At 43.7% G+C, this 12,951-nt stretch overlaps 1 protein-coding gene across 2 annotated transcripts in view; it reads left to right on the forward strand.

Annotated features, from left to right (window-relative positions):
• Sfmbt2 (Scm like with four mbt domains 2) overlaps positions 1–9,735 on the forward strand; it is a 132,553-nt gene extending 122,818 nt beyond the window's left edge. For both annotated transcript variants that reach the window (XM_042686143.1, XM_042686144.1), the window contains 4 exons: positions 1,249–1,415; positions 2,115–2,381; positions 3,521–3,649; positions 4,842–9,735. In XM_042686143.1, the coding sequence (XP_042542077.1) occupies positions 1,249–1,415; positions 2,115–2,381; positions 3,521–3,649; positions 4,842–4,982 (704 nt within the window). In that variant the 3' untranslated portion in view covers positions 4,983–9,735. The remainder of the gene's footprint in view (positions 1–1,248; positions 1,416–2,114; positions 2,382–3,520; positions 3,650–4,841) is intronic.
• Positions 9,736–12,951: the final 3,216 nt, after the last annotated feature.

Genomic DNA, 12,951 nt, shown 5'->3' on the forward strand with positions numbered 1-12,951 from the left:
ATTGTGAATTTCAGTGGATCAGCTGAGTGCCCTGCTACAAGGCTGCAGAAAAGGTACAGTGAAGTGCTGCTTAGTGATGGTTGGGAACCCAAATTAATTTCTTTTTTTTTGGGGGGGGGGTCCAGTCGTGGGGCCTGAACTCTGGGCCTGGGCGCTGTCCCTCAGCTCTTTAGCTCAAGGCTAGCACTCTACCACTAGAGCCACAGCGCCACTTCTGGCTTTTTTCTTTTTGCTCATGAGGTGCTGAGGAATCGAACCCAGGGCCTCATGCACACAAGGCAAGTGCTCTACCACTGAGCCACCTTCCCAGCCCCCCCAAATTAATTTCTTGTCCTTACTGTGGAAAGCTGTAATGAATCCCTTTACCCATCTTACCCTATCTTCATCATAGTTAGTGTTTCCCTCATTTAGACACAGCATGCAAAGTTCAGGGCATAATCAGAGGACTCGGAAACAACCAGCCTTTTGTTTGCTCTTGGCTGCCTTTACTTTTCCACCATGATACAGGATATCGCTTCTTTCTCAACTCACGGACAGGGATCTGGAAGTCGGCTCTGCCAGCTCAGTTTTTAGCCATTCCTGGAGCCTGACAAGTACCCCTTGTGTGTGTGGCCAGCCCTTTTGCCAACTTGAGTGTTGGAACCAGAAATCTCAATACACACACACACACACACACACACACACACACACACACACACACACACACACACGGAGTCTACCTTCTACTCACAGTCTCACTGAAGGTCAGCTATACACTCGATCCTCTTGCTTTCCATTTCTGTCTGTACACAGTCAGGTGAGAACCATAAGTGGGTATGTCTCCATCATCCTACTTCCTGAAGACTTCATCCCTAATCCCTTCTGTTGACTGAAAGAGGAATTCACTAGTTAGCAGCTGCTCTTGAGTAGCTCCATTCACTGAGGATGAGCTACACTTGGTCTTGAACATTTACCTCACAAATGGGCTTCCCTGTACTTCGAGGACACAGGGAAGGTGCAGGCTTATACAGCCCCATTGCACACCACTGAAATGAACTGCTCCTGGACTTGATTCTTCAATACCTCAAAATCTAAGATCTCTCAAATCATCTTAGAGTGAATAGTACTGCAGCTTGGTCCTGGGCTATAGCAGGAAGAAAACAGAACAATCTTTAGTGATACTGAGCACAGTAAGGATGTGGTCACTCCCTGGCTCAAGAATATACTGAAGTGTAGTTGCATTTGATAAAACCCTCTTTCTCTTTTTAGCATATTACTATGGAAAGAGAAAGAAGATCATTAAACCTCCAATTGGGGAAAGCAGCATTGAGGGTGGACACACGAAACCAGCTCGAAGAAGAAAACGACGAAAATCCATCTTTGTGCAGAAGAAACGAAGGTCTTCTGCTGTGGACTTAACAGCAGGCTCTGGGGAGGTATGTTCTGTCTAAAAGACATTTGGTATTTGTTTTGTGGTATAGGGAATTGAACCTTGTGCTAGCTAGGCAAGCACTCTACTGCTTAAGCCATGCCCCTTAGCCATTTTGCTTTGAGTTTCTTTTTCAGGCTGGGTCTTGTGCCTGGGCCAGCCTGATTAGCTTGGATGACCATATGATTAGGTTGAATGACCACCTCCAACCTTGGGAATTTTGAAGGGGGAGTTGTTGTGTTTTGGTTCAAAACAAGGTCTTGCTCTGTAAGCCTGGATTGACCTTAAGCTTTTGACCCTCCTACCTCTATCTTCCAAGTATTGGGATTACAAGTGTGCACCACCATCACAGCTGGCTGTAATATTGAGTGTGGATGCACGACCCTCTCTGCCCCTCTGTGCCATCTGACTGTTAAACAATGAAGGCTACAGCTGATGCTTGCTGCAGAATGATCAGGAGAGAAATAAGCCCCACCCACCTGGCACCCTTCTACTGAGAGCCCATTTCACGTGTCCACTACTTTGTCAGGGAAAGAGCTACGTTAGAGCATGGTCGGTTTTGGACAACACTTGCTAAGTGCTGCCCAGGCAGGAAAGGAAGCTGGGATGGGGGCAGGCTGAGTGGCTGCTGGAGCCTATCACCCCACTAAATTCATTCGACTCCATCTCTCCAACCCCCTTCAAGTGCATTCCTCTTTCTCTTCAGGAAAGTGAAGATGAGGATGCGGATGCCCTGGACGATGACACCGCGAGTGAGGAGACTGGCTCTGAGCTGCGGGATGACCAGACAGACACCTCTTCAGCTGAAGTGCCCTCTTCCCGGCCCCGGAGGGCTGTGACCCTGAGGAGTAGCAGCTCGGAGGCTGTACGTCGGCCGCCCGTGGAGAGAGCTCGAAGGGCCCGACCCCCTCCGGCCCCTGCCACTGCTGAGGATGGGGACAAGGACCCACCTGCCAGGCCTGAGGGTCAGGAGGTGAGTTGTGAGAGTGGCACACTCATTTTGTAAGAAGAGCACAAATGATCATTTGGAGTAAGATTGAGAGAGAAGCCACTGAACATCTGAAAAGTGGCAGCAATTGTTCCCTCAAAGTTCCCAAGTCAAGGAGTGAAAGACTTTGATTCCACCTCTTAGCAGAAAGCATGAGAATGTCCCTCCTGGGTTCCAGTAACATCCTCACTCTGGAAAGCTTCAACCCTACCAGGCCTCATCATGCAGGAGAGGATCAAGTCCTCCATGTCCCTCTGAACACTGGGATTTCAAACTTCCATCCCATTTCTACGTCTGCCTTGGCTTTCTATGTAATATCTAATCTGTCTCTAGGAGAACCCCTTTTGAGGCTGTTAAGGTGCCCTATGATGTCATAAAATATGAATCCTACGTACCAGATCTCCCCAAACCCTTCAGATGGTGTTTGATTAGTGGCCAAGGCATCATCATCTTCATAGATGTCAGTGGGGACAAGCTAGAGGTGGTGGCACACACCAGAGGACTGCAGGTTTGAGGCCAGCTTGGACTATCTAATCAGACTCAAAAACAAAAAGTCTGCTGGCTACCAATAGCTGACATCTGTAATTTCAGCCACTCAGATATCAGCCCTAGACCAGGCAGAGAAGACCATAAGACTTATCTCCAATTAACCAACAAAAACTCAGAGATGTCGCTCAAGTATAGCTCAAACAGGAAAGCACTTGCCTTGAGTGAAAAGACGAAGCAAGGCCCCAAGTTCGGTCCCCAGCACACGCGTGTGCGCACGCACGCGCGCGCGCACACACACACACACACACTGTGGGCACATTGGTTGTATTTTTGTCTCTCAGCATCTCTAGTCTTTTCTGTAATCAAAGATGCTTTAAGATGCCCAGGATTCCTGAACTAAAACTCAAGATAGGCTATCACTGTGCCCTTTATTTTTAACTTCTGAAAGACCAAAGGTCATTACAGGTGCTCACCAGGGACAAGCTGCTAAGAAACTGCTGCAAGAGTGAGTTTCTGTGTCTGTCAAGGTACCCAGTGAGGGACAAAAGAGACAGCAACAATTGCCCAGCAGGTATGGGAACAGATGTCACAGCCCATACAGGCAGTGAGTATCTCCTGTCCTACTTCCTCTCCAGGAAACGAAACAGGAGGAGGAGGAAAGGCTTGTGCTGGAGAGCAACCCTCTGGAGTGGACAGTCACGGACGTAGTGAGGTTCATTAAGCTGACAGACTGTGCCCCCTTGGCCAAGATCTTTCAGGAGCAGGTAGAGTGGCTCATTGGGTCATTATTGGTTCATATTCCTAGACTCCTGATTTTAAATGAACTCCTCCGACATCTAATGTGGCCTTCTCATGACTGCCAGGAAAGGGGGTGTCAAAGTCCCAGGGTCCCTCTTGACCATGGTTGACACTATGAGAGGGCTGCTGGGCATGGGCAGGGTGTTCTGCTTCCCCAATAGGGAAAGGGAGATGCCTGTTGCTGCTGGGTGAGGGATGGGCATCCATGCTCTGCCACTGGTCTATACTTAAGCCCACCTGAGGTGCTTGCTCTTTACCAACATACAGAGGTGAAATATCTCAACTCCTCACCTGGCCTTCTTGGATGCTACCTTCTAGGTGGTCTGCTTGTAGTCTGGCCTAGCTGGAAGTCAAGGCTTCTTGTTGGGCCTCACATGGTGGGCCAAAGCCTGGGCCACAGATTTTGTTGTGGGATTGGACTTCAATGGAATTCTTGGCATGTGCAAGTCTTTTGTCTTGCTGAGTTACTACCCTTTTGCTGTTTCTTTGGCTGCAGAAAGCAGCCTTTGCATGGATCTCATTGTCACCATCTATCAGCAAATAAGCAGCTTCTTTTGCAATTAAGTAGTGATGATACAAGGCCACCCCACCCCCCCACCACCAGAAAAAAAAAACAAAAAACATCAGTGAGAGCCTGGCTTGATGGTGCAAGCTTATCATCCCAGCTACTTGGGAGGTGGAGAAAATGTGGTTGTAAGAGCCTATCTCAAAAAAACAAATTAGATATGATGATTCACACTTACAATCCCAAATGTTGCGGAGGTAGAATTAGGAGGATCTCAGTTCAAGGACAACCTGAACAAAAGCATGAGGCCCTGTCTGAAAAGTAACTAAAGTAAAAAAGGGCTGGGAATGTGACTTAAGTAATAGAGTGCTGATCTAGCAGATGTGAGACGCTGAGTTCAAAACCCCAGTACCATCAAAAATGAGAAACAAAAGAGCCAACCACAAAATAACCAAAGAATTTAGCAGCCTATATTTAACTCATTAGGTAATAAGATTTTATTAATACTTATGCTATTAATACTTATATTTTCTCTGCTGACACTCTCCTATATCAACAAAATAAGATTTACCCCAGGATGAAGCCTGAATGTAACACATGTATTTCCCAGGCACCTACTCCCTTTCGTCTAACTCTGCTTTGTTTCCTGGCAGGACATTGATGGCCAGGCGCTCCTACTACTGACCCTGCCGACAGTGCAGGAGTGCATGGAACTGAAGCTGGGGCCTGCTATCAAGTTGTGCCACCAGATCGAGAGAGTTAAAGTGGCTTTCTATGCCCAGTATGCCAACTGACTTGGCTCCCCACCCCTACCCCGAAGATGGCTCATGATCCTTGTGATGCTACATTTATTTGTGAAAGTTTTCAGGATAGAGATTTGAATTTTGCTGGGATATATGAAAAGGTATATTCATTCAATATCACCAAAACGCCAACAACCCAGGACTAAGCCCATCCACCAGCCTGTTTGGTATTGCCATGTTTTTAAAAGCACACAGAAGCTTCAGGAGAGTGTAAGTACAGTGTTGTATTAGGCCATATGCCAAGACACAGAAGAGGTTCTTAGTCTACTTACATTTCACCATTGTCCCACCCCAACCCAGGCAGCTTCCTGGGAACAGGGTCTCCCACTCTCAGCCCATATTCCTTGACAGCTAACACAGTCACAACCAGCATCTTCCCAAAGGTGACCAAGGAGGCCATGAAAGCCTCTGCTGGAAGGTTTTGCAGTAGGTGTTGTCAGGCATCTTTCCTAATCACCCATGGCTATGCTTCTGTGGCTGGTGTTTTCACCTCTATTTGTTCATGGTGGCAACTCCTTTCTCCATGACTGTGAGCAACGCTTCAGGCTGTCATTACCAAAAAGATGTGCCAAACCTCCACCATCAGTCCAATGTGCCTCTTTAGTCAATTTGGAGTGCAAAGGGAGGCTGGTGTCTCATTTATAATGAGCTGACTTTTCTGGTGTGATTGCAGCTTAGCCCATCCTAGGGATGTCACCTGATCAGGGAATGCCTACTTTAGGGAAGTTCCAAATGCTGTGTAGAAGGCAAGAACAGGAAGAGATGGGGGAAGAATTTCAGCAACTGGCTACATCTTCACAGCAAGAAAGTCCCTCTGAGCATCCATGGTGCTCCCTCTTGCCCTGGTGTGCCACATGTACGCGCGTGAGGAGATAGGAGTGCCTGCCATGATGCCGCACATGGAACAGCCTGAGACCCATGGTTCTCATCCTCCTTTGTCCATGACCAATTCTGTGCTGTGGGGTAACTTTCCATCCTTTTAGACCCTATTTCCTATCAGAGGACAGGTTTGAACATCTAGGAGTGGAGCAGGGAACATGTCGTCTCCTTGTTACCTACCCTAGAAGACAAGAGTCCAGGTTGACCAAAATGAGAAAGAAGAAAAAAATGAAGCAGATAATTCACACTGTACTTCCTCCATTCCATTCTGGCTTTGAGGTTGCTTATGAAAGCAGTTTTGTTAAATCTGCTAAATCTATGGCTGTGAAAATTGGCTGACTTTTTTTATACCCAGCAGTTCTATCTCTGTTTCCTCATGAGTGGTTCAGTGTTTCCACAAACCCAAAGGGACAGTGATACTCTGATGGAGAAGTCACCTTAATGCTTTCTCAGATTTACATATGGAAACCAAATCTTCCTGTTCAGAGTGGTAGGTCCTCATGGCTGAGGTGGGGGCTTCTTATCTTTCTGTGTTTTTTGTTTTTCTTATTGTTTATTGTTTACTATCATTGTGTTGATCATTTCTTTGCCTAGACTATCAGCAGTTCTAGTCATGTAGTATGGTGAGCTTATTAGCTGCTCATATTTTGGCACCATGTTAAGATTTGATGAGCTGAGAGGCACTGCAAACTTTGATTCCTCCTGCTAACTTTGCTTAGCATCCTGTAACAGTTACAGTTTTAAGTGGAAAACAAATATATTATGGTTGAAACTTCATAGTCTCTCCAGAAGCTGAATTTTTTTTCACAGTCCATCTTCAAAAGTTTGGCCAGTGGATCTGCCCTGAAGCCTTGAGTGGGAAGAGTTTATCCTGTGTGGTATTGCAAGAATGGAAATGGCTCTGGTAATGTGTGTTTGGTTTGCAGTCAGATATCTCTCTTGTAAACTACAATCTGGCCTCTCTTCAATTTCCTATCCCTGTCTTCTCAAGAGACACCTGCTTTTGGCTTTAAAATCTTCATCCCAGTGGAGTGCCATATCTCTCAACAATTGGAAAGGAATCCAGTTCAATATTGGTGGCATTTTCTCTGTCCAGACTGCTTTGATCTTCCACTGTGACCTTTTTAAGCTGAGCTGTTGCCATCCATACCAAGCCAAGGACATGGGGACTGCCACTGGGATAGATCATCATACCTGAACGTGTGTGTCATCTTCTCATGTGCTTTCCAGTCATGGCTCGAAGGAATAAGTGTTGCCTCAGATGAAAGGGATCTCCTGGGTTCGTCCAAAGGGCTAGAGGACTACCCATCAGGAAGCCCAGACAGGATATGGCCTCCATTGCTGGGGGAAGAAGTATCTTGCTTAAATGGATCCAGCCTTGCAGTTTAACTTCCTTCCCTCTCTTCCTGAGCTTGCTTACTTGGTCAACTCCAGCTTCGTGTGCATGGTGAAGGAAGAGATAGATCCAAGATCCAAGAGATCCAAGCCATTGAGCACTCTGCCCTGGCCCCTCAAGAGAGCAGAGAAACACTTTAGAACCAAGGAGATATTTTTTCCTCTGAGAGTTGGCAGTGTTCTACTGAATGTGGATTCTCGAGGATTCCTATCTTTGTGATGTACATCTTCACATTCTATTACAGGTTTGGAAAGTGGTTTCTGCTTCACCAGCTCCCATCTTAAAGATAAGACCACTTTCTAAGATACATTGTATTGTGTTTATCCTTTTTTTGTGACAGGAAAAAAAAAGGGATGGAAGCCAGGCACTCTTGGCATACATCTGTAATCCCAGCTACTCAGGAGATTGAAACCTAGAAGATCACTGTTCAGAACCATCTCAGGTAGAAAAGTTGATTCCATCTTTAGTTAGCCAGCAAAATGCTGTAGTGGAGGCATGGACCAAGCAGAAGAGGAGTACCAATTGTGAGCAAGCAAGCCAAGTGAGTGAAGCCTTGAGTTCAAGCCCGCATACCAGCACCACAGAAAGAGTCTTAATACATGTACCCCAGTACCACCACAACCCACAAACCCCAAATGTATTGATCCAGACTGCAGCAAATGCCCACCTCTGTTCCTGCTCTGGGTGGCACCATTTTTACTCTCATCTCTTGGAACTGACCAAGCAGATGCCTCACAATCTGTCCAGTGTATACCCCAAGAAATAGAAATGCCACCCCAGCTTTAAGAATCAGAGTCCACCCCCTAATTCTACTGTGAAACTAACAGAGTTTGTTTCCAACCCTTGTTTCTTGACTGTATTTGTACTGCATTGTCAGATATCCTGTCCACAAAACAAAACATCCTAGCCTGGAAAAAGCAGGGTACTGTTGGCATCCCAGAAACTTTTTGCAACAATGGTTTCCTTCCTCCCAGAAGCTCCACAGGGTGGAGAACTCATCTGTCATTTTGAAAATTGGGTTCCTTTGATCAGAGTGTGAATCGCACAAGATATTTGAGCTGTAAGCTACTTTTCTGCCCTATTTGGTTCTTTTGGAAAGATCATTTCCTGCGCTTGAGCTGATTTGTTTTCTTCAGTAAAGTAAAATGATCCAGACCTTAACCCTGCAACCTCTACCCTTTCCTACAGTTGCTGGCAGGTCATTTTGCTCAGCTTTGGGAAGATGAATTTAGTTCCTAGTTTTTCTCATGGAGTTTTGAGTGTTGTATGGGGCAAAAGGTGAATTTACTTTCTCTCATACCGAACACCCTTTGTAAGAGCTACACCTCTTTAGTTTTGGAAGCAGTAGGGGTTTTCATACATATTTTGTGGAACACCCATTTATATTTATTTCTGTACATAGAACTGAAACAGAAGACAGTAGGTGAAAATCTCTATTGTGATTTGACAACATTGCTGCTTTTGGGTTAAGATGGTGAATCTAGGCTCCCATTATGTTCTCTTGTCTCTAGAAAGCTGTGACTGAGTGTGCAATGCTTTGAAAAGAAAAATTGTAAATGAAGATATCTGTAGGTTGTAAGGAAGTAATTTTCAGAGAGCTATCCATATTGTTCACTGTCTCTTTGGTGCAATAATTAAGTAGCAAGGGAAAACTCTTCTTGGCAACAGTTAGGATTCAAAGATCCTCTCTTACTCATTGTTCTTTTCTGTTTACAAAGTCGTTCTTTTTAATTACTTCTTCAACACAGTTAAAATTTTAACTTGATTAGACTTCATAGCTTCTTATCATCCGTGTGGTTTCTAAACATCCAAAACATGGTATGATAAAGTCATGTGCTATTCGTGACCCATTTAATTTATCTAAAAATTGTAATTGCCGATGTATTCTCTGCCTTGGATTTTTCTTACAAAGGATAAATTACGACTCAGTCTCCTGAGCTGTAGACCTACTGTGTTTATTTGCAATGGCTAAGATTCAGCCTCTGAGAGGATGTGGGTCGTGTCACAGAATCCAAGCATAGCATTGTTTCGTGTGGCTGAAGATATACACTGAGGAAAAAGGAAAGTTCTAGAACAATCCTTTGCTGAAAAAAGTAACAATGGAAAATTTGAGGCAAACTTTTAAAAATAATGAAGTAATCATCTTACTTGTCCTGAATGGAAGGTAACTAGCATGGTCTTGATAAAGTGATGGTTAAAAGACCTTTTACTGTTTTACATTCCAGTTTGAATAGTTTGTACTAAAGTTTGATTCATATCTTGTGTAGATTTCAGTGCATCAAAGAAAAATTAGTATCTTTAAAAGGGCATGCTGTTCGTTTGCTGTAAGATTGTATTCTGTATATATGTTTTCATGTACATAAATGAAAATCTATATCAGAGTTATATTTTAATTTTTATTCTAAATGAAAACCCTTTTTACTTGAAAAAATGTAAGCCACATTGTTAATAAAGTAAAAATCAATTCTATGGTGGTGTTTGTATCTTTGTGTAGAAGGTTATTAAATACTATTTTTAGCATTTGCTTCTTGGTTCTTTGATTTTGAATTTTGTTTTTATTTTGTTTTTTTTTACTATGTTCTGAGGCATCTATTTTTAAGTTGGTAACAATCATGCCTCTCAGTGTGACCTTTAAGGTTTTCTCCTAACTCTGGAACTTTACTCAAAGGACTTGTCTTTATTCTTTCTTGGGGGGTGGGGGGTCTGGTTGTGGGGCCTGAACTCTGGGCCTGGGTACTGTCCCTCAGCTCTTCAGCTCAAGGCTATCACTTTACCACTTGAGCCATAGAGCCACTTCCGGCTTTTTTCTTTTTGCTTATGTGGTGCTAGGAATCGAATCCAGGGCCTCATGCATGCAAGGCAAGTGCTCTACCACTGAGCCACCTTCCCAGTCCCTATTCTTTTTTTTTCTCTTGTTAAAACTACTGAAAATTTCATGTTCTTGTCCGTGGCCTTCCCAATTTTCAGTGACTTTGGTTTTCCTAAGGCTTTACCGGGTACCTTGCTTAAAAGAGAACCATAGTTAAATAACCATATTTAGCACTTTCTAACTCGCTGAAGGGCCGAGCGCATCCACACTAGAAGGGGAGGAGATCCTATTGCTATAATACTCCATTGCTGGAATCTCTCCTGTACCATCATAGGTAACTTCCTTAGAGGCAGAATAGATAAGAGGGAGTTAGGTACTTACCCACCCTATGGAAGGTGAGGAATGCCAAATTATTTCCTCCCCCAATCCCTGAGAATCTCAAGTAACATTACTTTGCCTTTTTGACCGTTTGAGGCTATAGGTAGAAGTATTGATCTGTTTTCATCATAGAACTTTTTTCTCTTCCTTTTTCTTTCTTTTTAAGACAAAGTCTTACTGTGTAGCACAGCTTTTGCTTCCGCCTGATTTCAGTAAGCAGCAGGTGGAAGGCCTGACTGCAGGAGAAATGTGACTAAATTAACAAAGACGGTGTGTGGGTAATTGTATTTGGCCTCACCTGAGAAAGAAAAACAGTAGGAGTAGAGAAGCAGTTTGTCCACTTGAGGGTCTCCAGGGCAGCATTCAGGTTGACCTGAATGTCGCCATAAGGAAAACCTACTGAAAATCAAGCCCAGGATCTGATTATACGGATGAAGGAACTGAAAAAATTTCCACCTTTGGCAGGTTTTCTTTTCCAAAGTCCAGGCCCTGATAGAGAAAGAGTGAAAGCCTGGAACCTGGCATGGATGAGTCATTTTGGTTTCAATATAAAATGTTCCCTACTAAAAACTTGGTTCCAGATGGTACATTTGGAGAAATTACTTGGATTCTGAGAGCTCTAACCTCATCAATGAATTAACCAATGTATAGTTTGATGGCCTACCGAGGTGGTGAAGACTCAGGCAGTGGAGTCTAGTTGAAGGAAATACGTCCTTTGAAGCAAATTGGTGAGGTCTGTATCTTATCCCAAGCTTCTTCCTCTATAACATTTTGCTTCCTGGCTCTATTAGATGAACAACCATGATGCTCTACCACACCTCAAGTCTTGGAAACAATGAAGCTAAATGACAATGGTCTAAACTTCTAAAACCATGAGACAAATGAAGTCTTCCCATAATTTATCTTTGGCAGTTTATCACAGTGACACTGAGCTTACAGTTGTGGAACATATAAACCAAGAAGCTTGAACTAAGTTTCCCACCCTCCCCAATTTGACAGAATTAGCCATTTTCCCAGGCAGAATTGCCCCTTGCCTGAAAGTCAAAGAACAACTCGTCTGCTGCTCTATGGCTTTACAAAATTATCTTATTCTCCAAGTCTTTTACCTAGACATAATTGCTTCCATAGTGACCAGATTTTTAGGTCTCAAGAGCTTAAGTAGGGAAATGCAAACTTCTCTTAGGAAGAACATTAAAGGATTGCTGGATGTGGAAACTGAGTGAGCACCTGTGACCTGAAATTCAATATATGTTTTAGGAACAACTTGGAGTCCATCTAGTGATTACCTGAGATGGCTCCCAGATGTTGGCCTGCAGAGAATAGGGTGGGAATGCCAGAGTGTCCTTCTATTATCCAGGATGAGGTCAGAGGCTGGAAATACAATGGATATACATATAAATTGGAACTAGCATCACTCTCAATATTACCTTGGTAATATTACAGTTCACAGGGACATGTGTCATCTTAACATTTGGCTATTGTACAGCATTTGATGGCATCATGCCAGTTGCATCTGGCGAGAATATTGGTTAACAAAAATCATGCCAGAAATTACAGTAAATCCAGATTTAGAGAACCTTGTCCCATCAGTAAACTTTTCAGAGATCCTGCAGTTAGGCACATTCTAAGACTCTTCTAAAGAACTAGTTTTACTTTCTTTTACTTATAAAAGAGACATCATGCTTGGCTGGAAAATTTGGAAAGAAGATTGCTGAAAATCCTGATCGGAGCCTATGTTTAATGCCTTGACTCATTTATCAAGGGGTTCAAAAGGCTGACATTCAAGTAGGGTCTTGGGGAAAGTGGACTTTACATGTTTAAATAAACCTTTACAAAATCCAACATGGTATAATAAATGTGCAATAGAACTCATCTAGCTTCTAAAAGTATTTTGTCTTGTTTGGAATCCCCTTGACTGTCCGTAATGGGCCACTTGTGGTATTTCAAATTCCTAAGCCACAACTGCTATTGCCTTCTTCTACTCTTCTTTCTTTTCCTCCTGTCTTTCTCTCTTCTTCTCCTCTTTCTCCTCCATCTCCTTCTATCTTCTTTCTTTTTCTTTTTTTTTTGGGGGGGGGGGGAGTGGGAGTCCAGTCATGGTGCCCGAACTCGGCCTGGGCGCTGTCCCTCAGCTCTTCAGCTCAAGGCTAGCGCTCTACCACTTGAGCCACAGCGCCACTTCCGGCTTTTTTCTTTTTTTGCTTATGTGGTGCTGAGGAATCGAACCTAGGGCCTCATGCATGCAAGGCAAGCACTCTACTACTGAGCCACCTTCCCAGCCCACTTCTTTCTTTTTCTTCCTTCTATTTCTTCTCTTCTTCCTCCTCCTGCTCCTCCTTTTTCTTTTAATTTGTTTTTGTAAATTTATTTTTGGGAGCTTTAACATGGATTTTATTTTGGTAGAACAGGAATAATATAGCAATAAATGGAAAAAAAATCTGTTCCCCATGCAAGAAATGGGAGGTTCACTCTTCATTTCTTTTCTAGATAGATTCTCT

This window comes from Dipodomys spectabilis, unplaced genomic scaffold (genome assembly GCF_019054845.1).
Source record: "Dipodomys spectabilis isolate Male_0828 unplaced genomic scaffold, ASM1905484v1 ptg000096l, whole genome shotgun sequence".
Classification (NCBI taxonomy): Eukaryota; Metazoa; Chordata; class Mammalia; order Rodentia; family Heteromyidae; genus Dipodomys; species Dipodomys spectabilis.